Source organism: Aptenodytes patagonicus, chromosome 2 (genome assembly GCF_965638725.1).
Source record: "Aptenodytes patagonicus chromosome 2, bAptPat1.pri.cur, whole genome shotgun sequence".
NCBI classification, from domain to species: Eukaryota; Metazoa; Chordata; class Aves; order Sphenisciformes; family Spheniscidae; genus Aptenodytes; species Aptenodytes patagonicus.
The window spans coordinates 52,460,371-52,485,372 of NC_134950.1; the positions used below are offsets into that span (position 1 = coordinate 52,460,371).

The 25,002-nt window shown below is 40.6% G+C and overlaps 1 protein-coding gene across 1 annotated transcript in view; it reads right to left on the reverse strand.

The window, feature by feature from the left end:
• Window positions 1-17,841: 17,841 nt before the first annotated feature.
• The window catches only part of LAMA3 (laminin subunit alpha 3), a 122,209-nt gene continuing 115,048 nt past the window's right edge, over window positions 17,842-25,002 (reverse strand). The window contains exons 70-78 of the mRNA XM_076329830.1: window positions 24,501-24,645; window positions 24,046-24,212; window positions 23,446-23,635; window positions 23,004-23,144; window positions 22,036-22,195; window positions 21,771-21,898; window positions 19,211-19,304; window positions 18,750-18,869; window positions 17,842-18,566 (exon numbers count right to left, since the gene is read on the reverse strand). Of these exons, the coding sequence (XP_076185945.1) occupies window positions 18,421-18,566; window positions 18,750-18,869; window positions 19,211-19,304; window positions 21,771-21,898; window positions 22,036-22,195; window positions 23,004-23,144; window positions 23,446-23,635; window positions 24,046-24,212; window positions 24,501-24,645 (1,291 nt within the window). The 3' untranslated portion in view covers window positions 17,842-18,420. The remainder of the gene's footprint in view (window positions 18,567-18,749; window positions 18,870-19,210; window positions 19,305-21,770; window positions 21,899-22,035; window positions 22,196-23,003; window positions 23,145-23,445; window positions 23,636-24,045; window positions 24,213-24,500; window positions 24,646-25,002) is intronic.

A 25,002-nucleotide genomic window follows, 5' to 3' on the forward strand; every position in this document is an offset into this window, starting at 1 on the left:
CGGCGGGCCCCGGCGGGAGGGAGGCGGGCGCTGATGCCCGGCTTGGAGGGAATTTGTGTGCGGAGCTTGCTTGTTTTGTCCCCCTTCGGGTTTTTTCCCTCGGTGTGACTTTCCCTCCCCCCGCACGCCTTTCCTCGCCGCGCTGGTGGGCGCAGCACGGGTGGGTGGCTGCCGGCCGCCGTCCTGCCAGGCAGGCTCTCCACAGCCGCGAGGCTTCTCGCAAAACCCACTGGGGTTTTCCACGGGTGGGTTGCGGGAGCTGGGGCCGCAACCGGGCCTTGGATGTGAAGTGATGAAGTCCTCCTCTGATAACGTAGCATTCCCTTTTCAGGGCATGATTTTTTTTCTTTTTTTTTTTTTAAAGTTATTTCAGTCAGTGGCGGAGGTAGTAGCACAGAGACTGAAGTTCCTCATTTGTGCAATGGTGACTTTGTGACCTCCCCAGTGCAAGCCTGGGAAACTGTAGGGTTTCTAGGAATTTACTCCCTAACTCTTGGCACCTACCTGCGTTAGCAATATGAACTTGCTCGTGGAGCTGACAGCAAAAATCAGTATTTTGCAAGTTTGGTTCGGACACAGGCTACTTTGGCAGGTGTTTCCAAGCACAGGATGGGTGAGAAAGTACGCTTCCATAAATGTATCCATTCCAACCCAAAATGGCGAAGTACCTGGACACTGAAAATACATCCACATTGTTTTCACCCTCCTTTGCACGAAGAGGCTTTCTTTGCTGCTCTTAAATTTAGGTGAAGACACAGGCTATTACCTACAACCTGGTCTTGTTTCCTGTCAGCTAGGACCATGCTGCAAGCTGCTCTCATGAAAATTTAAGGATGACACTTGCCCCCCTACCCCTTGCTAGCATACAAAAGAATGGGACCACGCTCTACTTTTAGTAGCAACCCCTCTTCCCTGTCAAGAAAAACATCTGTCTTCCTGTGAATCAAGTAGCAATATTTCTGTACGTGTCTTACGGAAATCGCTACCACCACCTCTGGAAATACTCTGTACCAAAAACCTCTCGAGACTGCTTTTTGAAAGGCAAGGATTGTCTAATGCTGGGAGGCTTCTGAAATCTTTCAGGTGTGAATCGGGCCCTTTGACTGATTCCCAGCCCCTCTGTCTTACTGAGCGGAGCTGGATACTCAGAGGGGATTTTAAAGAGAACATGCCTTCTGTTACAATGCACATCTCCAAAACAGCATGATCTACACAGCCTAGAAATTCTCAAGGGCTTGTAGGAAGTCAGCACAGCGTGAATGGGGAACAACATGTTCTCCCATGTATTCACAGGTTATTTGTGAAATTTGGACTCCAGAAATTCAAGCAGCCTCACTAAAAGGAAGTTGCAGGTTGCAGTTTCACCACCTCTATTCTCCATCTCAGGTGTGTGCAGACACTGCATTCCAGATGAAAAAAATTACTTCTGTAAGGTTATCTATCTCCCATGCAGGATTCTGTGGGCAGGGATTCGTGGTGGGGTGGTTTATAATATCCTTTCCCTTAGTCATATGTAATTGATTCAATCAAGAAGCAATGAATCTTCTTATGGATTCCCTGAGAACTCAGCATAGAGAAGGCTACCTCCAAGTACCATTTCTGAGGAGCAGCAAAGAGCCAAGTCTTTTGTGAAACACCTACACCGTTTCTCCAAAGCTAGACTCCTATTTCCTAGCCTCTGTGTTTGAATAATACTGTAGCAGGGCTGTGTGTTCTCTGCAGGTTTTTGGCCCCATGCACAAGGAGCTAGAATTCTTTTGAGATCTTCCTTCTAGCACCCAGTTGCTCCAGATCTTGCTCAGGGCTGGCACTGATAATCTATTTTCTGTAACAAATGCTTTTATAACTATCCGGTAGCTAGCTATTAATTTTGAAACTCGAGACGTGAATAGCTAAATCAACTCTCCAGAAACGCGGCTATAAATCTACGGAAAAAAATGGCAGAATGAAACTGCATTTCAACTGTTCAAGTACAGAAGTAACGCATTTGAACACCAGTAATGAAGCAGTATGACATCTGCAGTTTGACTTCAACAGCTGAGCGGCAGCAGTTTTATAGTGCCTGTGGTGTTGTCAGCTGCACTGGAACCACATTTTCCTGCAGAACTGGATTTGAAATCAGCAGGGCTGTAAGTCTCCCTGCCTGCCCTGTAACAGCAGATGAGGTCTTATGATGGGTTGCAGTTAGTTTGATTCACACGGAGGATGTGGTATTGCTGATTCAGCCTGCTAAAAATGGCCAGGGGAGTGAGGAAACCACAGTGAACAGAACTACATGGATGACTTCTACTTGCTAATCAAAACTTGTATTTACTTACCAGTCTACCAATACTCTAAACGTCTTCCTTGTTTGTTTTTTTTTTTAATTCCTGATAGCATACTATCATCAGCACAATAGGCACTCATGAACCAACAATTTCAGCACAGGGTTCAGTCGGTGGCCAGCTTTCCCCTTGCCTCACAGCTCGCTGCAGGGAACTGTTGAATAGCCCATGCTACTGTGTTGAATAACCCATGCTACTGTGGCCTATGTTACCTCTCTCTTATGAAAACAGATTGAGGCGACTGGTTTGTAATTACTCAAGGACAATAAAGTTACTGATGGCGAGCAAGAATTGTACTTTTAATAAATTAAGCGGCCTAAAATTTCCAAGACCTTTACCCTGGTTTCCCAGAAGTTGTTAGATAGATAAAAGGCAAAGTGGCTACAATATTCACATCCTGTAAGAAATACAGAATTGTGGTGGGTTTATAGCCCCTTTGCAGGACGCTGCTGTTGTAGTTCAAGATAGCCTGTACCTTTGAATACTCAGTTACTCTTCCCTTTAACAAGCTTTCCAAGTTTCTGCCCTGTCTTTGTGCTTCTGACAGGGAGAAGTCCTGCAAGTCATCGTCTTCACATACTGGTCCCTGAGTCAAAAATTGTTTTTCATTGGTGTTCTTCCTCTGTAAGTCTAATTGGAATTTAGCCCTACTATAAACTCCATGAGCTTCAGAGAATGGCAAAAGTTGAAGTAGGCTGGAATAAATTATTACAGAAAAGCATATTGATTTATCTAAAGCATCAGAGAGGAAAGAGTTAAAAACAAGAACAGACCTATATTCATATTTTCTTTAATATCATTTTCATACTCTGTAAATTAGGTCCCACTTGTCCCAGGGCCCTTCTCCACTGTGTCTGGATGAGGCAATCTATCCCCTTGCTTCTGTCTCAGAGTGCCCTAAATCTGATTTTGCTGGGTTTCTTTTTACCTATCTTGTTCCAAAACTCTACCTCTGTCCTGGAACACCTCGATAAGCCTGATACAATTTGCACTTTTTAAGATGGAGATGAAATTTCAGCAGTGGATTTAGAATATTTGATCATCAGCAATTAAGTTAGTCACTGCTCATTTAAGTAGAGAGAAGTAAAATCCTTCAGAATGGAATTAACTTTTTCCCTTTGTGTGGCAGAAAGTGTGATTGTGTATGTATATGAAGTGTTGAAAATGCTAGTTAAAATCATAAAGACATCTCCCATACTTTTTCAATCTCAGACAAACCTGCAGAATCCACTCCTGTAATTTTGAATTCCTTTCAAGGATTCGCTGTTCTAGTTAAATATCAGGTGTGGTCCCGCTGTTGGTTATGAAGGGATGTTAGAATCCAGAGTATAGCCATCTTTTCCACACCAGCTGTCAGAGGGGTCTTACGTGTGTCAGTGTCTGCCAATAAAGGCTAGTGAATACATAAATGTGAGTATCTTCCCTTTTTGAATATATTGTATTTGGTAAGAAAAAAATTATTACGTTCACAAGTACATTTCTAAGGAAATGTACTTTTTAAGTAGCTAAAGGCACTTGTTCTTGGGCTTTGTGCCTCACACTGTACCTCTGAGTTTTGCAGCAATGAAGGTGCCTGCTTATTGTGTCTTATCACTTAAATATTTATGAGTGGTGAGCTCTACGTCTGTTATCATCATGCATTTTCCATACAGCGCAGCAGCTAAGCAATACTACAAAGCCAAGCTAATCTTCAGAGCTGGCTCTCCACATTTTCCTATTAATACGCATTGTCATTTTAAGGGCTAAACCCTGCCTAAGGACACATAGATGTCCTTTGACTATCGAAATTTGTCTGTTCTGTCAATAGACAAGAAGTATGCATACATATCCTGGTAAAACAAAACAGGCTCAACAAGCCTCTTCATCCAAAGTATTCCAAGGATACTGAAATGAGTCTTTGGACCCTTTCCTCTGATTAAAGAGCGTTACAGTAATAACCATTAGAAGAATAACCTCTGTTTGTTGCAGTGAACTTTACTCCAGAATCAACTACTTGTTCCTCTCACAAGCTTTCTGTTTTCCCTGCCTATTTTTCACAGGAAGCCTTTCGTGTATGGAGAGCTATCAGATGCAAGGTGACTGATCTCTCGATCCTGGTCTCTTGAGCACTCATTTGTGGCTGCTCTCATCTAGTCTGTAACGAGGGCTCCACTGTGGCATTTCTGCACAGAGAAATCACAGAGATGGCTGGGTCAGAGTGGGTAAAGTTCTTGGAAAGTCAAAAAGGAAAGTGAAAGATGAGACAGAGCAAGTAAGAGCAATTTCATATGTTTTTTTCATATTTGATTATATTTTATAATGTTTATTTTTATCCACACTCATTGTTGCTCTGGACCCAATATATAATCAGTCATATAGTGGGATAAATTCATGTGCAGTCATACAGAGTTATTTTTACTGAAGCATATGAAGGTGTATAATTTTTGCTATATAAAGGATGCTAAATGACAGAGCTTTTTAGTGTTGGGGTGTTTTTCCCAGAATGTGCTAATGGCCAAACATATGCACACAGTTCTGGAGAAAACAAAGGAATACACAAGTATTAAATACTAACACCTGCTCTGTTCAGGCGGCAGCCACATGCTGGCCTGTTTTATGAAAATTAATTGGAAAAACTTCCACACAAAATAATCATCCTACTTGAATTTTTAAGAGAAGATTTAAAATGTTTTACTTTCAGAGGAATGACTTCCTGCAGAGCTCAGATCTACATTTGGTTGTAAAAATACCTGCTCTGTGTTGCCAGAGAGCATGAAATGTAAAGCCCACGTTGATTGCCAGAAATCCACCAATTCTAGCCCAGTCCTTTCTGGGGAGTCAGAACAAAGTCATCTAGATCGTGAAAGACAAATCTTTGTCTAAATGTCCTTAAAATCTTTTCAGTATGGAGAGTCTGCAAATTAATTTTCCCTCTTGTTCTTGCTCCAGTGAGCAATGAAAACAATTGATTACATCTTTGGTACAGAAGCAGGGGGGTAATCGCAAATAAAAACAGGTGAGCTTAATGGTTTTGTGTATGGAGAGTGAGGTAGGCTGTCTTGCCCAAACTGGAAAATATAAACATTATTTGTCCCACGCAATACCCTTGTTTCTACATTATGGATCTTGATTGGGGCCCTATTAGTCTTTCACTTTTTAGAACAAATAAGAACCTATTCACTTTGACCTTTCACAAGCAGGCCGTAACTTTTAATACTCTAACCATTTTTGCTCATCTGCTTTGGAGGGTCCCTCCAGTTTTCCTGCATTTTTTAATTGTGCATGAAGCCATTTCACAGACCAGATAGATTTGTGAAGGATTTTTCTCTATATATTCCTCTATATACACGTACATGTATCTAACTATATGTATAGCATTCGCCAACAAATTATTTGCCCAGTTACTGAGGATATGCCTTTGTACTTTCAAGCTTATGATGAAAAATGAGTAGTCAGCAAGGCTATAGATAACCTGCGGCAAACGTATCAGCCTTAATAAACACCCTTTGTGTTAGTGCTCCCCCCCAATCCTTGTAATTTAAAATAATAAAAAATCCTTGTAGGATGTATTTTGAAATGTTTGGAATGTAATAAACATAATATCTTGCTAAGGCTTATTTTCCTTTTACTAGTTTAGCAGTAAATATTTTCTCACAGGTGTCAAGCAGCTTGATGCATAATGCGATTTGAAATGAGATTATTTAAAGATTACTTGTCAGCAACATTTGTACTTTTCTACTTCCATTTGGGACTTTTGGCATTATATATGTTTTATATTTAGCATCTTAACATTTTTCACTAGCTTATTCCTCAGTCCTTCACTACAAAAATAGAATGGCCTCTGTTGGGCTACAGAGGTTTTATTTTGGCCATGTTAGATGTCATGTTTGTTTTTCAGTTTTGAAATCTGCACTTCTTGCCCCCCTTCTTTTCCTAGCCTGAGAGCGGGGAATATTTTGTTAAAACTTCTAGGGACAAAAAAGTCAGTAGACCCCATTGACGACAGTTCTTTGTGACACAAGACACAAGTTTATGTAGACAGATTGTCCAGCTAATTATCTAGAGGAGACTGGGCAAGGCTGTGTGACCCAGCTTTACACTCTTCTCTTTGAAAGACATTCACAACTGCAATGACCAGTAGTTGAGGTAAACAGAAAGGAAGGCATGAAAGAAAGACCTGGTGGCTTATGACTGGGTACCAAAGGCAGCCAAGAGCTCAGCTTGAGAGGCAGATGGAGGTTATGAAGCAGCCATGGCAGAGCTGTGAATCTCCCTTTCCTGGTATTAGTAAAACTGCAAACAGCGGATCCTTGTGCAGATGTCCCTTTTGTCCTGTTTTCACATTTTCTTGCTGCTGTAGGCTTGCAGCTGGGAGTACCACTTCAAGGTCTAAGAAACCATGACCACCTGATAGTCATATGTCACTCATATGAGGAAACCTTGCCTCACCTGTGTCTTTCAGCAAGCCACTTAAATTCTCCGTGCATTGATTCTCATACCTATTGACGGGGTTGTAATGCACAGTAATTTTGTGCATTAACATTGGTGGCTATGCTACATTAAGGCATTCAGTAGTCTACGACTGCCTCAAACTAAAGCATCTTGACTTTCTGTACTGGAATAGACCACACAGAATATGTTCATTTGAGCAGCTCTGTCAAGCAGTGTATATGCCTACAAAGATGGTGAGCTTCTTCCCTTGCATATACACTGTGTTAGCTACTGATATCTTTGTCCCTGATTATTTCAGTTCCTTATGGTTTGGGAGTTTAATCATGTCTTCTGGAACATAGTGCTCTGTTCTTTACAAAACTCTTCTCTGAGGCTTGCACACATAGACACGGCAACTGGCTTTTAAAAGAAGCAGTATGATCTGCAGCATATATCATAAGACAGAAAAAAGCCTAGAAAACATATTGAGAGACAGATGCTACCCCAGATATCAAAGTTTTTATTTCTGGATACTAGCTTCTCATCTGTGAAACTTGTGCTTTGGTCTGAACACTTCTGCTGCTCACTCAAGAAAATAACTAGTTGTACCATTTAATTTAGAGAACCATTTAATTTGCGAGAAAAGTGATCATGTCTATTTGTATAAACCTAAAGTGAAGGGATCATCTTCTATTAAGTGTGTATTCAGGCAGTATGTATATTTATATACACTCAGGTTACAGCATTATCTAGAGGCAACAGCTAAATAGAGCCACGTGCTTAAATAATCTTCATTCTATTCTTCTTGGCCTTAATTTGTTGTTCTATAGTCATAAACATTAGTTCATATGAATGGACTGTCAGTTTATATGAATGGAAGATTCTTCACATTTTGATGTGTAAAACTATAAAGCAGACCAAAAAAAAAATACACATTTGTCATTTGGTGAGATTATTTCCTGTATCCAACATTTAATTTAAAAGAGAATTTAAGAGACTGGAAGCTGATGCTTGACCAACTAGATTTTGAGTTCACAGTTCCGTAATGAAATTAAGCAAAACCAGGAATGTATGTGTTATCTCCTGGTACTTAATGAAATAAGCAGCATGCAGTTGACCAAGGCTCCTATTCTCTAAAACAAGAAGTGATTTCTCTTTTTGCTTACCATTAGGTTTTCCCATTCTTCCACTTACTTCTGGAAACTTAGGCCATTTATTTGGAATACGTACTCTGTCTGAATTGGTTTATAAAATGTTCCTATTTGGGCACTTGTTCATCAAGGTATGTGAATTGGGAAACACTCCTGAGAATTAAAGATTCCTCCAAGCAGTGACTACCAGAATCAGTTCCCACTATGGGAAGTGGCAGTGTTCGCTCTGCAAGTGAAACGCTGCATTGCAGATAAAGGGAGATGGCAAAGTCAAGATTCTGTGTGCATGTAATGGTAACCACAGGAGTGACTTACAAATCTTAACATGCAACAAGATTTTTATTAAAGCAACAGCAGAATAACAAATTTAATAACCCTCCTCTTTTTTAAAGTGTATTTGGATTCTGAAAGCACTCCTGCCCTTAAACAGCACAGTGCCTTTTAAAACCACATATTGGGTGACTTATTCTGGACTGACTCACTATTTATTGTTCTACCAACAGCGTTTTGTGAGGCTGAGAGCTACGTACCAGGCAAGCATCTTAAATTGAGTTGCGTAATTTTAGCCATTATGAGTTACGCACAGCAATAACCAGGATAATACAGTGAGAAAAGCTATGTTTTTACTGCAGGCCATTTTTTCAGCGTTCCTCTTCCAGACATAGCACAAGGAGAAATAATCTTTTATTTCCTCAGTGCACTTTCCCATTTTTCATTCCATTAGCATTTTTCTCAAATGCTTTTTCTACTGCAATTCATCCAGGAAGCGTTCCTCTCTTTTTCCTTCCATTCCTTTCATTTTAATAGCTCTTGCACTTACCTATTTTTAGAGGGGTTGTAAGTACACAAGCACACGTAAATACACGTTCTATCTCACATCTCTTTATTTGATATGCCTTTCACTTGGGGTTCAGCCTACATTTTCTTCTTAGGTTCTCAAGCTTCAAATTATACAAAGCACCAAAAAAATAGTTCATATATTTTAGTTTCCCTGGTGTAAGGTAGAAACTAAGAAGAAATATATGAGCCCACCAGTTTGTCCGGCTCATCACAAAAGCAATGAGTTCAATACAGATTTCTTCCAGTGGTAGCACCGAGACACTGAAAAATAAGAAGGTGAAGAAATGCTGGCAAATCTAGTGTCATAGATCCAAGCACTGCCTTATCATCATGATGAGTCACAGCATCTTAATATGGAGATGCCGGGAGCTAACCACACTATGTTTGGGTAACTCAATACTGAAAAGGATGAGTGACAAAAGCGTTTATAATGACAAATTTTCCCTGTAATTGGAAGCAGGAGATAGTTCCCTGTGGCTTGTTCCTTTCTTCACTGAGGCCTGCTGACAACACTGCACAATGGTATTTCTATAGCTAGGTTGTAAGGCAGTCTAATTATTCCTGAGGAATAACATGTAATCAAGCGCTGCATCCATCTTCAGGGAATTAGTTCAGTGGGTTTCTTGCTCGGAGCCCAGAGCTAGGTTGGCTGCTGCCATGTCCCCTTATGGCATACGTTTAAGGTGGTGTGTGGGTATGTTTTTGTTTGGGGATAACTAACCTGCCTCCATTGATTATAGAAGGAGAGCCTAGAGTAGATACCCAATTTTTATACAACTGATGTTGTGAGATGAGTAACCATACTACTCCACAAATGCTATGGGTCTTACTGAAGTCAGGTAGGTGTAATATAGCAAGTATCAGTGCTACTGGCCAGTTCATATGCACGCAAGTCTGTCTAGCCATTCCGTTTGCGTAAAATCAAGTAGGTCCACACGTTTTTTAATTTTCTGTGGGTCCCAAATGAAAAATAATGAGTTCACCTACCCTAATAGTAAAAGCCTTAACATTTTTGTCTGGATTTGGTGTTGGAATGTGCTCCCATAAGCACAGCTATGCCTGAAATGCAGATGCATGTGACAGCGTTACAGTGCTTGTTGGTGCCAGCCAGGGTTGTTTTGTGCATTGCTGTTACAGGACATTCACAAAAAAAACCCTACATTAGTACTCCCCGCTGAAACACAGGAGGCTTCATTTTACCTATACGAAAAGCAAACTTTTGTTTTCAAACAGGTCTCTGGGCCTTAATAAGTTTCTGAAAGCTGCAGTTATATTTTCAAATGACTACTTGATGCAAATGCTTTCTGCAATTTGTGTGAATTTGTTATAGCTGGGAATGCCTACATACTGTTCACACACCCAAGCAGATCCAATGGAAATGTTGCAAATTATACCGAAGAACGTTATTTCAAACATGCACAGGAATTTTCCAGCAGAGATCATTACGTAGGTATGAGACTCTTACCTCAACAAAAGCCTTGATCAGGCAGCTCGGTTATACAATGAGCAAATGCAAAGGGCCACATGGAATAATCACTGTTGTCCAGATTGTAAAGCCATTCCATTAAATCTAATCCCTGCTCGAGGCATGGTGGTCCCTTTGATCACGCTCCAGCCCTTTCTTCTCCAACTTGCACCTGCCCTTGCTGAAGCCTGCCCTATTACTACACTCCGTTTCAGCATGCAGATAAATTAAAAGATATGATGCCAGAGGCTGAAATTTAGGAATATGCAACACAATCTTTGGTTTTCACCAAACTAGAAATTTGTTGTGCTTTGTAAATGACTCTAAACTGTGTCTCTTGGTTGCAGCCCTAAGTAACTTCTTTTTTTCCTGTCTCGAAAATTTGACTCTATTACAGGAGAAATGAGGACACCTATCCTAGGCAACAAAATGCTACCTATGGCTTCATTGACAGGGGAGTCCCTACAACTGAAAAGACTGGCCTAGGATATATGTATTTACTTGACATGATAAGATTTTATAATATGCCCTTCATAGGCCTGGGGCGGAAACTGTAGGGCAAATGTAAACTTCTTTATAGCTGCAGCGAGTAAAGAAGCCAGTTTTTATCTTGGGCAACTGCAGAGAGGCAAGGGTCAGCCATAGAAGATATCAGCAGTCAGAAACGACTCAGCAGAGCTCAGTTTCCTCAGATCTGAGAGGAGGAACTAGGAACAAAACCTGCTTGTAGCCCCAGCTAAGCCGAGCTGCAGACACGGGTGTTTGGATTTGCATCACTTGCATCATGTCTTATGCAGAAAGCAGTTTCTACTAGAAATTGATATATCAGAGGAAGTTCATCCTAGTCAAAGTTATATTGAAGGGTTTAAGCTCAGCTGTACAACTGTCTTCACAAATAAAAAGGAGGCCAGCGCTCAGTGCCTCTCAGAGATGCATGCGTGAGAGGGCCCTCTGAGGGGAACAGAATAGGCAGGAAGGGGTGTGGAAAGCTATCTTATGACTAATTGCTGTTTGCAGCTGCAGATAGACATGTGCTTAATTATCTGCTATATGCATGCAAATTTGGTTTGCTGTCACTAGAGTCCAGATGTTCCCTTCCATTATACTAAGTACAACAAACAAAAGGAAAAGGGTCAGAGGGCAAAATGAAAGGGGCCAGGAGCGGCAGCTTCGTGCTGTTTTCCTTCCTGTCATATGCTAGGCCTGGCCTACCGTTTTTCTGAACTCCCCAAGACAGACAGAGATTTGTGAGTCCATAGGTTGAGCATCCAGTCAGAGAGGAGGTGAAGCCTGAGAAAAGCCGTTCCCCCCAGCTCCCCTCCCAGGGCAATACCGGGGAAGGGGTGTAGGCAGGCACCCAGCCCCGCAGCAGGCAGAGGCCGGGCTGCGGAGGGGGCTGGGGCAGCCGGGATGCCATGCAGGCACGCAGGAGCTGCCCAGGAGCGTAGCACTCAGTCTCGGGTTGGAAGGGGGCAGTGGCTGGGCTCCTTGACACCACCAAGTAGCCTGAAATTGTTCGGTCAAGCTAACGGTCATCACAGTTCCTAACTAGCTTCTCTCCTGTAGACGTTTCCCTTGGGAGGGGTAAATCCTCTCAGAGCAGTCTTAAGGCTCACTTTTCCTTATGTGCCTTTCTTTCTTCAACTATAAAGCTTTTTTCTTTCTATCCATCCTCTAGGCTCACATCTGTTCTTTAGGTAATTTTTTTGTACTGATAAAAAAAGTACAGTATTTTTTTCACAGAAAGTTAATTGAAACATTCTTTGTTTTAACTCTTTGTAGCAAAGTGCTTTTCATAAGATCTATACACTGTGTTCCCAACATTTAAAAACAAGAGGCTACATAAACAAGACTACATCCTTTTCTCCTATCATCAGCCCAAATCATCCAGAACTATGTTGATTTATACTGATCATGCATCTGGCCTTTATTCTGTTTGATGGCATTCAGTGTCTCTTTGGAAGAGTTAACCTATTCATGCCAATTTAATTAAATAACATTGATGATCATTAGTGGTTTTGTGGTGTCTGTTTTGAATTAAATTTGTTCTGAGTATATATGTCATGTTGATTCGTTTTATCTTTTGTGATAAATGCAATATACATACATTCAGAGATCACATGTCCTCTTAAGTGGCTCAGCAGTGGGAACATTTCCTTCCTTTAACGTGGCCGTATCAAGTTACAAGAATCTGACTAAATACAACGTACCAGTTGAAAAATTGGTCCTACTCTTCTGCATAAAGGGATGATGAAATTGCCAGAAGGGTCTTCTTTTTCTTTGAGCCTGGCAAAGGCATAGTGGGATGACTGCAGTTACTGCTGATTTCGAGCAGCGTGGGAAAGGGCTGAGCCCGGGCGGGCTCTTCGGGCGTTCAGGCTGGCTGGCTCACGGGTGGTGGTCTGAGACCACCCCCCAGCGCTGCCTTCACCGCTGACACTCATCAGGCAGAGCAGTTTATCTGCGTGGTCTCCTTGCTTCCACCCTTATTGCTGATGCAAATACCCTTTGTGTTCGTGTAAAGATTCCATTTATGTATATTTGCATAAAAAGGGTTATCTTAGGTTTTCTGCAGACTGTGTCCTGCCCTGTATTACATAACAGATTTAATCTGCAGTAACAATTCTCTATAAACCTTGGCAGTATCTTAGAATACATTTTTTATAAACTGTATGTAAGATTTTCTGCATGTTTTAATAAGGTGTGTGAGCCAAAGTCTTGTGAAGTGGTTAGATCTTTCCACTAAGCCACTGAACTTTGGATCACGCCTACATGTTTTCTTGGAGAATTGCCCAGAGTGCCTTTAGCTTCTTTACTACTTGGGTTACTGTCCCCAGGGGTATGTCATTACCTTTGATTTAACTGAGTACAGCAAAGGCAAAGTTAGAACTTTATTACTGATTTGACACCTTGTTCTCAGGTAAATTTTACTAGTTGAAACCCTTGCCTCAGCCAGAGGAATCGGTGTCTGGGTGTATTACTGACTCTCTAGGTTTGTAGCATCCAGACAGTAATTCTGATCAGAGAGTAGTCAGAAGGATCTAGAATTAAGATTTATGGCAGGTGCTGTTACCTAACAATATAAATCCTCTATTAAGTAATCTCTCATGCTGATAGATTTTGGCTCATTATGTTATTAACACATTGTTAATTAAAACTGTGTCTGCAAGAGCTGGACACAGAGCCATTTATTTCTGTATCTTTTAAAATTATTTTCTTCATTATGCCTTCAGGCTTCGAAAACCAGATCTGAACAGTTCTTTCTGGATTGAAATTCTAACAGTCTTCTTCCATATTGATTTATAAATTACTGACATTCCTATGAATGTAATTACTCATTCTTACCAGTGCATAGTCCTCCTGTGACAGGAATCTTAGACATAGGCTCCCGCACAATAAAGAAATCTGTTGCTGTTCCCAGTTTAAATATAACTGAAGAGACAAAAGATCATGATGCCAACTATCTGTCTTTTTATTCTGTGTAATAATGCAGCAGTGCTCAATCTTTATCAACGAGCGGGTGACATCTTAACAAAGAAACTGTGTCTCATGGAACATTTCACATATGCTTCACATTCGGAGCAACCTGTAGGAAACACAGTAATTGGCTGAGGTGCAAAGTAATGATAGGAGTGTGTTTATAAAAATCTTACGTATTTTGAATGCTATCAGCTGCAAACCAGGAGACACAGTATGATATGAACAGCAGGTCATAGTTTGGTTTCATTGCTACAGAGGATCCCCAAAATTGACAGAGAGAACATAAAGACTCATTGGTTATTTTGCTTGCAATTCTTTATACTCAGAGGATGCTTCATTGCAGCTCTGGCAATGACCAGCCTCTTGCAGTTTTAAGATGTCTGGGCTAGCTGCACAAAGGAGGTTTATGCTTATGCCTTGCAGGCTTAATGCCTTCAGTGGAGCTAAAACATTGTATTATGGCACTATCCCCTTTAACGTAAAGTAGTTCCTTTTGCCAGGGACATCCATTTAATGTATTTTTAGAAAATACAGACAGATTTACAGAAGACTGGACCATTGTGTCCTAAATTTCCTTACATCATTGGAGAAAGATGCAGAAGTTTCTTTTAAATGAGGAAACCACAAAGAGAATGGTGAGAGGCAAAAAGCATGGCAAGAGTTCATTACAAAGCCATAATGCATTTATAGCATTTTCAGTTAAGACCGCATTTTCCAGGCTATTTTATGAGGAGCAGAAAGAAAGCAGCAGGGAGAAAAACCCCCAAATAATTCACAGAGGACTCCTGAAGAGACAAGGCTACTATCAAGAGGAAGGGATAAAATGAAATGGCTCACAGGTGACTCCAAACAAGTGGTTACAAAACAGGAGAAACTTAACTCACCCAATTCATTTTGCTGCTGACAGAAGCCAAAGGTTGATGGCTCTGGATTTTACATGAAAGCTTTACAGTAACAAAAGCACAGACCTTCAAGCTCAGATACAGGAAGACAGTTAAGAAGTTTTACTTGGAAGCTTTTGTTTTTAGAAACTTAAGTTACAGTATCGTTTATAAGCAGTGAAAAGGAAAAATGTTTTCCTTGTATATATATGCTTTTTTCTACAGCGAATGTGTATTTCTTTCAACAGTGCCCTGTGATCTATTTCATTTTATTTGCCTGCAGTTAGGCTTCGTAACTGTCCTTCAGCCCCCATTAATCTGGCTGTATTTTGCCATTATAATAAATGGAACTCACAGACCTTGGTGTTGTCCACCTCAGATAACATGACCCTATTAAATCCAATCCAAATTAACTGGAGGAGAACCCTTTGGCCTTGATACTTATACGGACAAGAGAGAGATTTGGTGCTAGCAATACCAACGTGGTTTAGTCTGGAGAGGAAATCTGCTCTCCTTATCTAATTGATTTGGGATTCAGATGAGCCATTAGGGCAATCTAAACACACTGTTAAAGAGCGTGGGATTTTAGCCATTCACTCTCAGTGTATTGAACACTATATTAGATCCTTTTTCATTAAACTTTCAAAATTTTCCTCAGAAGCTTGAATTTCAAGAGGTACAAACCATAAAGCAAAATCTTGCCAGCAGACATTAACAGATACATTTCTTTGGTTATTACTTCTAATTTTGAGGTGAATGAAGCAAAATGCAAGCTGTGCTACCTTTGCACCCTTGAACACAAGCAATGAGTAATAATGCAGGCTTAGAAAGGATGACTGGAGTTGAGAGTTTTTTACCATTGAAAACACTAGTATTACTTAAAGGCTTGAATAGCAAATAGTAAAGATGACTAGAGAATAAAAAATTACAGGGAAAGCCTCTCCTGTGGGAGTTATTTACTTTTGTTCTAACACGGAAATTGATAGATAAGGGGGGCCACCTGAAATGCTATAGACAAAGGAGGTAAATAATCCATGGAAGTTACTGTCAAATGGCAACACTCAGATGATGAAAGCCTTGGAAATACTAATTATAACAATATAAAAACCCATGACATGGTGTTTAACCATGGCTCACATTTGTATTTATTCACATGACATTTCATCTTACTAAAAGATTTAGTCACTTCTGGCCTGCTATAAAATGTATTGGGGGAATTGTTTATTTTGACTTTAACAAAGATCTTTTCTGGTGAACCTGAAGAGAAGGAACCTTTATAATTGAAATCATGTCTACCATTCATGACTAGAAATGCTTGAAAATTCAGGCTCTTGTTTTCCAGAAGATGTTTTCCATGTGAGAAAATTCAGAATATTCTAAGCACAGAACAGACAATGCATGAAATACAGTTCAGTGTCCATGTGGATTTCTTCAATAATAAGGTTTCTTCATCAGACTAATCTAAACAGGACAGCTTCTTTCCTCGTGTAAAGATTATCCACTGGCTCTTCAGGATCAAAAAGCTTTTTACTAAGTGTTTATCAGCCTGATACAGATTTACCTATGTTAAAATACAAAACCTGAAACTCTAGTTGGCTTTTACTGATTGTCCCAACAACGTGTGACAGCCTGACTCTATGGAAGCAATACAACTGAAGAAACTGGGGGGAAAAAAACCCAACAACCAAGAACCTTAAAAACCAGAGACTTTTCTACTTTTTTGTTATGCATTAGGATTGTACTGGAATTAATACTTACTAATCATTATAACTTACATTTACTCAAGTCTTCATACATTTTTCATTTCTTTATGTCAGCATTAAAACTACTTCTGATAAAATAAAATCAGATGGAAGGGAATTGAAATCCAGGACTGGCTCCAGGTTGTGTTGCAAAAATCTTTGCCATGTTTGCTTTTTCTGAGGGGGGAAGGGAAGAAGGAAAAGGCTTTTTTGTGACTAGGGAAAATCTGCTTCAGAGAGCAGTCTGGTGGGCATGAGATATGAAATGTTACTAGAGAATTGCTTGATAAAGTTTAACTGTTCTTCCTTTCTCCTTGTGGAAATTTTCAGTGCCAACTAAGGCCAGTAAATCAATTGAGTATTTCACAGTTTTGGTCACCTGAATATCTGACAATCTACTACAAAGGCAGGAGGCTTTACGCATAGAAAGGATTCGGTTGTTGCTCCCTGAAAAGATGATTTCCAAACCCCACCACCTCCAGGCTGATGGGTGTTTCTGCCCCACGTGGCAGGCAGCCATACAGAAGAAGCTGTTTCTGCAGAGCATCTGCAGGGAGAGGGCTCTGCCATTATGTGCCAGTCCTCTGCTCCCTCAGAGGCCTCAGCCACGGCACGCTTTCACTGCATCCCATTTGCTCCAAAACTAGCTCTACAGCTAAGAAACTGCTGCATGGACATAGATTTGCCTGTAGCAGAGCTGCCATAAAAGAAAAAGCAACACAGGATTTGGTGCAAACAGCTTTCTGACACTTTTGCTATTCTGCAAAGCTGCAAAAGACCTGCAAAGCTGCAAAAATTTGATAAGGGATTAATGACCAAAGCCATAAGGGCTATTGGTCTTGCATCTTCTTATATTAATCCAGCTAGCACCTCATTCCAAACACACTGAGGACACGCTGCTGCATCTTGAGCAACGAGGCAGTGGAAGGTGGGAGCAAACATTGCATTAGGTGGGAAGGAGGGTTTGTTTGCATCGCTGTCTACTCCCACCTAGGACCAGCCTTAGAAAATGTTTTAGTTTTGCAAAAGAGGGTTGGCAACAGGGAATTGGAAAAAAAGAAAGGAACTATCAAAGTGCTGCTTCTGAATGACAGTGGAAGAAGCAGCCACGTCAAGTCTATTCAGTCCAGCCCTGTATTCAGAAGAATAAAGCAAACTGGGTCCCCCGCCCTCCACCATGGGTCACGATCAGGTACAAAGATTTGAATGTCAAAGAAAATAGTTTTGCTGGTTTAGTCCTGCAATTCATGCTACATAACTGTAGCGGGTGCAACTGCTGTTCCTAATATAACTTGTCTTCATTTAATCAGAAAAAACAAACCTATGGAGGAGACTTTCTGGCTCTGAAGATTACAAGAAAAATTACTCTCTCTCTGAGGTTTTTATATAAGCAAATTCTAATAAGCAGAGATGATGGACTCCTGCTTATTCAGGCAAATCAGCTTCTTCAAGCTACAGAAATATTTGCATAAAGGAAGCAGCATTTAGCAGCCCGTAAAAAGCACAAAAAAGAAACATCAGGTTAAAATAACCAAACAAGAAAATGGATGGTTTTAAGAACATACTGCATTTATTTGGCCCCAGAATTCCTAGCATTGTAACAAACTCCCAATTTCACTCCTTAAAGTGCTTCAAACTCCATTTATATTATTATTATTACTTTTAACATTAAAGTACATTTCTGTATAAACATCAATCCAAAGAGATTTATATTTTTATAAAATTCTTTATATTAGTGGATCAAATTTGCTCTCAAGATGACCAGCATTAAGGCAAATTTCCAAATTTAAGACACTGGAGTTACTCAAGTCTATGCTGTTGTGGGTGAGAGCAGAATTTGGCCCAGTAGGGTATATACAATTATATTTTCTGCATATATTTCAAAAGGCACAATGGATTACCTCGGAAATCAGTAACATTTAAAAGGGAGTTTATCAAAGCAAATACTTTTAATTTGCTTTGGCACAGTCCACATCCGGAGGATGCATTTGCTCACCAGCTGTTCTGAATAACCAGCCTGATGACAGTGACACGGTGATCAGCAAAAGGGGAACCCATGTTGCATGAATTCACACAGTACTTCAGCAGACCCAACCTGATATGTGTACAAGTACCATAACAGCAAAGTTACTGCGCCGGGCACCCGTGCAAACTCACTACACCATGAACCTCTGAAATTCTCCTGGTGGAGACATGTTTGTCATTGATATTAATACTCCGAAGACAGCCAAAAAATGGGTCTTTAACTGGAAGCCACAGTCCGTCCAAATTTGCTACAAAAAACAAGGTAGAAAGATCAAGTTAACAAAATGAGAATGATTTTAAGGAACATTAATTACTGCAAGGCTTTCAAAAGAGGGGGAATGATATAGGACTACATGCATGAATGGGACCTTTGTTTTGGAAAGGAAAAAAAGCCAGTAGATACCTGAAAAAATAAGAAGCAATAATATTACCTGGAATTTTACCGAAGTAGAGTGGCTGATGAACACGTCTAGGAGGAGAGGGTGGAAGTCCAGTGGTATAGTTACTCCGTGTGCCCACCTCTAGCTGCACCGTATTCTCCTCCTGAGAGACTGCAAAGAAGCAGGTAAATGAGTACTCTTTCTCAACCCTATTAAAGACTCAACTAGATATGGCACTATTTTTAAATAGCATCTGTCTTGACATTTAACTCATAGGAAAAATAGATTTTATTTTAATTCAAAGTCAGATTGACACATCTGGGTACTCTGGGGCTAAATACAGCCCCAAAAACCTGTCTTATGTAAAGCCTTGAATTAACACAAGACACATTGTTCTAAAGAGTATTCTCAGAATAAACAGAAGTGAAATGATTAATAAAAATCTGGAGCTGCAATGCTCTGTGCCCACCGTCCTTTCAAAGTTTGAGAAGAACTGGTATGGTACAACATACCTGCAACAGTATGCCACTGTCCATTAGACAGAGGTTGCTTAGGTGTGACTGATGTCTGGAATTCTCCGGCACCACTATTTCCAGCAGCAATGACCTGTGAAAAAGTTATCTTTTAAATTACCGTGGCAAAGAAAAGAGTAATGGAAAAATACAGTACTTTAAGTAATTTACTGAACTTGTGATGGCTGGGTTTCACCTAGTTTTAAGAGTCACAGTCATTGTATACATATTTCAGAAATTATCCTCTCCAAGAGGAAAGTAAATATCCCTAACAGAATCCCAGGAGAGGATATTTTACAAATTTTACAAGTATAAATACATACCTTCGTCTCTCCCCCTCAATCTTATGAAACTATGTTAATTCTTTTGACATAATCTCTCTGAGACAAGGTCTTTCCTACTAGGCAAAGTAGGAAAAATAGTACTCCTTTCCCAAAGCAGTCATCTACACGCTTGGCATCTCCTGAGAGAATCTCTGCAATATATTTCTCTGGCCTTTCACACAATTTTGGACTACTCATAATTCACTCACGAAGCTTGCAGCCTGACTATTTATGATGACATTTTGAACAAGCACCTGCTTGTGCTTTCTCACATCTTGCTTCTCATTCCTTGTGAGTGCGTTATTTTTTTTCAACATCTTCCTTTCAAACTCCCTTTTGGTGTGATGGTTACAACAAACTTGGTAATGGTCAGGTAACTGATATACTGAGTCCACTTCCTATCAGGCTGATTGATGGTGTCCCATTGACCTTTTATTCCTTCCTGTTGCATCCTGTCCACACTGACAGCCAGCATGAATCTAAGTTACTGCTGAAAAAAGTGGTCAGTCTTGCCCTTAAGGAGTCCCCAGCTGTTGATGCCTCTGCTTCCATGTGCTAGATGTGTCTTGAACCAGATCAGTGATCTGGGGGAAAGTAACTGACAACAAAAAGATAAATAATAAAACCAAGTTCCCTAATCTGGGAAGAGAAGAGCAAAGCTGAGCTTTCTGAAGTTAGGTAGACTCATGCTGGTTTAAACTGTGCCATGAGACAGCAGGTTCTGTGAAGCACTGACATCTTTCTATTTGATGTCTCTCCAGCAGCAACCACAATAGCTTTGTAGTCCAAAACTCACATTCTGAAGCTGTTACATTATGAAAAAGCAACAGTGATAATAATCACCCCCATGACACACCCACCAGCTAGAAGAGATGATGCTAACACAGAGCAAGACTGCTCAAGTTCTATAATGGACGTGGTTACGGAGCTACATCAGAACAGCCACATGATGACTGACATAGGAATGGGAATAAGCCACAGAGCTCTGTAGCCTCTGGCCAAATCCCCAGTGGGTTTTTGCAAAGATTCAGAAGCCTGAGAAAATTAAGACTGTGCCCTACTGCTGACCACTGTGAAGAAAGCATGTGCAAGCTTTATCAATGATCTGGACGAGGGGATCGAGTGCACCCTCAGTAAGTTTGCAGACAACACCAAATTGGGCGGGAGTGTTGATCTGCTCGAGGGCAGGAAGGCTCTGCAGAGGGATCTGGACAGGCTGGATCGATGGGCCGAGGCCAACTGTATGAGGTTCAACAAGGCCGAATGCCAGGTCATGTACCTGGGTCACAATCCCATGCAGCGCTACAGGCTTGGGGAAGAGTGGCTGGAAAGCTGCCTGTCGGAAAAGGACCTGGGGGTGTTGGTCGACAGCCAGATGAATATGAGCCAGCAGTGTGCCCAGGTGGCCAAGAAGGCCAATGGCATCCTGGCCTGTATCAGAAATAGTGTGGCCAGCAGGAGTAGGGAAGTGATCGTGCCCCTGTACTCGGCACTGGTGAGGCTGCACCTCGAACACTGTGTTCAGTTTTGGGCCCCTCACTACAAGAAGGACACTGAGGTGGTGGAGCATGTCCAGAGAAGGGCAACGAAGCTGGTGAGGGGTCTGGAGAACAAGTCTTCTGAGGAGCGGCTGAGGGAACTGGGGTTGTTCAGCCTGGAGAAAAGGAGGCTCGGGGAAACCTTATGGCTGTCTACAACTACCTGAAAGGAGGTTGCAGCAGGGTGGGTGTCAGTCTCTTCTCCCAAGGAACAAGCAATAGGACAAGAGGAAATGGCCTCAAGTTGTGCCAGGGGAGGTTTAGATTGGATATTAGGAAAAATTTCTTCACCGAAAGGGTTGTCAAGCATTGGAACAGGCTGCCCAGGGAAGTGGTTGGGTCACCATCCCTGGAGGTATTTAAAAGACGTGTAGACATGGTGCTTAGGGACATGGTTTAGTGGTGGACTTTGCAGTGCTAGGTTAACGGTTGGACTTGATGATCTTAAAGGTCTTTTACAATCTAAACGATTCTATGATTCTAAGCTAGTGTGCACACAATGGAAGCTGCTAATGTAGGCACAGAGACAAGTTAAATGCTCAATTTTCCATGCGATGGTTTTAAACAACTCTGAGGAAGTTATTTAACTTTACACCTATAGACAAATGCTGTAACACATAAGTCCAGAGTTCAAGGTCAAGAATTCCCCCTGCTGAATGAGGGCAATACAGCTGAAGTGGAAACATAGCCTGTACTTACCTTTCCTCCTTCCATGTAAACAGTCAAGTAGTTGTCTTGCTTGCTTCCAGCATGGAGGAGTATACCTGTTGAAGTCCTTGGCCGAATGGTAAATACAATCCTAAAATCCAAGCCCATCAACAAATTACCTGTGGAGAATTAAGCAGTGGGTAGAGGAATGATCATAGGAGATAATTGGAAAACTGTGTAAAAAATAAATAAAAAAATCCTTACACATACACACTTAAGACATAATTCCATATACCATAATCTCTACACAGCTTACCAATGGTGATATATCCTCCTTCATTAAAGAAATAAATCCCTGTGTCCATGGGAACATCCAGACATGGAAGTATGCCATTTTTTTGCTGAGGTGCATTCATGACTTTTCCGTTCATCTTAAAATTCCTCAGGCAACCCTTGAAACTGTTCACTGGTATATTCTGAAAGCATATTTCAAAATATGAATACTAAAGCATGATGGCAATTTTTTTAGTAAGAATACCTATTAGTTCTTTTGTACTGTTGGACTGTAGAAAGCCAACTGGCTCTAAAGGCACCTAAAACCTATCTCTGATGCAGTGAAAAGGTATTCCAAAATTTAAAAAAAGAGCTTAAAATATGAAAGTAACAGTTGATTTTGTGTTAACATAATTCCTGCTTGCAGAACAGATACTTCCCAATGATGTCTCAAAAAGACGACACAACAGGAGTTATGAACTCAAGTACACTCTTTCCTTCCTAAGAGGCTGTTTATTTAAATCTGAGTTTATAAAATGCCCTGCATCATTAGTTGTCCAATTTTTAAAGTAATAGGAACCACACATATTTCAGATTAAAATCCAGTTCTACATTCATAATTCCTTAATGAGAAGGATTACTTTGCTTCTCTACAGATTATCACTTAGTCCACTGAGGTAAATATTCTGCGCGAAGAAGGTATTCCTGGAATTACAAATGTGACTTTGGTCTTTTCTATTTTTTAAAGAATGTAAATGAAAACAGTACATGGGTGTCATCACTGTCTCAGCAACACACGTTGAAAATGTGGGTCCAGCTGAGAGCTGTGTGAACAGGTGAGGAAAAAGATCTGTAATGAACAACTACAAACACCAGTCACAGATGGTGCTCACTCGGTGCTTGGAAATATCCCCCAAACCTTTTCAATGCGGAAATCCTGCATATTAACACTTTCACGTGTAATTAGTGCAGCATGGGGAGTGTGTGGGGGTGGATGTGTCAATTATTTACCTGTCTTTTCAGTGATGGCAGCCCTCCCACGTAGATTGGTGGCTTAATGCTGATGGCAGAATTTGTTGCTAATCTTCCGTGCTGGGCCCTTAGACCATCAACGACAAGGCGGACATTCTCCCCATCTGTGCTGAAGACCACCTTTGCAGGGTGCAAACATAACAGAATGAAAAACCCCAAGGCCAATGAAAGCTACTGGAGATTTTTTTCTTTAACTGAAACACCATATTGTTGAAATATTTAAACTGAAAATAACATGCTGGGACCATCAGTCTCTATAAGCTCTCTCATAACAGAGACCTGTCAACCACATGAACTTTCCGGCATAGGAATTAACTTCAGATGACCAAAATCGAATTTCTAGTAACTTAAGGATTCAATAGGCTGTGCCTGCTGAAAGCTAGTTGTAGTTTCACCATGGTTCCTGTGCCATACTACTTACAGTGTGCCATTGCCCATCATTGTATTTAATACTGGTTTTGATTTTGATTCGTTTTGCTCCAGAGCCAAGTGAAAAGACAAAACGTCCTTTTGAAATGTGGAGAGCCATATAAGAGTCCTCAGACTTTTCCTCCATGAAAACTATTAATCCTCTTGATGATCGGGTCCGTACATCTACAGAAAAATGTAACCTGCAGTGGAAAGTAAGCACATTCAAATATAGGTCTATTTTGTTAGTTACTGTATTCTTCCTGTTCTTCGGAAAAATGCCAATGAAACTCCACTTGTGAAATGCAGAATAGCTTTTGGGTGAAATCAGAGTGTTCTACTTTGCCTGCATTTCTGAGTGTGAATGAAAGTTGACATATTCAGGCTTAGGACTTGTCATCAATATGCACTGTAATTGTCCACCACATCCAAGTCAATCTACTCAGTTTGGGTAAATGTTAGCAAAGAAAAAAGATGCCTGAACCTTTAGAACCACTCTTCTGTTATGCCCCAAGACATAAGCAAGAAAAAAACCCTAGCTCTTAGCACCCGAAGATTCAAACAGCTTTGACAATTCAAGTATTAGGAGGAGAACAGAGAACGTTTGTATTACCTGTCTGTAGATGATGGTGGAGAAAACATGTAGGATATGAAACTGTTGGGTGTGCTTCCGAGGAGATACGCTTCACTGCTGACATTTAACTGAGTTGGTAAAATGTGGGTTTGCTGGTTTTGCACATTAGCGGCTTTCAAATAATCAAGGTATTTTTCATTCTGTACCTGTAAGACAGAATTGAAACATTTACTACGTGTGAACGTGAAAAAAAACATTTCAATCTCCACATTTAAGAGTTCCCACCTGAGGCAGTCAACAGCCTTCTCTAAATGACAGAGAAGCTGTTCTCATTCTGAACAGGTATGGGTTTAGCATGGAACTTCAACACAGAAAGAACTTGCTTCAGATATGAGATGGAAGGAAAATAGTAACATCTGAATTTCAGTTCTACAAACCATGGCTGTGCAGACAAAGCCAATATGGAGCAAAGATGACAGTAAAAATAAGCATACCTTGAGCATCTTAAGCCTGAGAGGATTTTTAAATTCTTTCAGCAGCAGTGGTTCAAGGTTCTCGTATTTGCGGCAAGCTCCAAGGGATACACCAGTCTTTGCAGTATAATTAACGAGATTTTGAACCTCAGGGAGCTGACCTGCCCTAGAGTGATGAAAGCAGTAAGTAAGTGCTGTGACACAGCATTCCCTTTCTTTAGCGTAATCAACAACATATTGTAAAACTGTGTTCTGTACAAAATAGATTTCCCAGTGACCTGAAGTTAAAGTACCAGTTTTCATTTTTCGATGAAAAATGTAGGTTCAATGCTGTAAAAAGTATTCACATTTGTCCTGGTTCTGCCCATTTCTTTTGGGCTATGCAAAAAACACTGATGTTTTGTTCTCATCTCTTCTAAACAAACTATTTTTTGCTAAAAGCTATCTATTTAAAAAAAACAAATAAATATTGCCATTGAAAAAAAGGAGAAAAAATGATAGCAGCCTTGATTGAATAAGATTT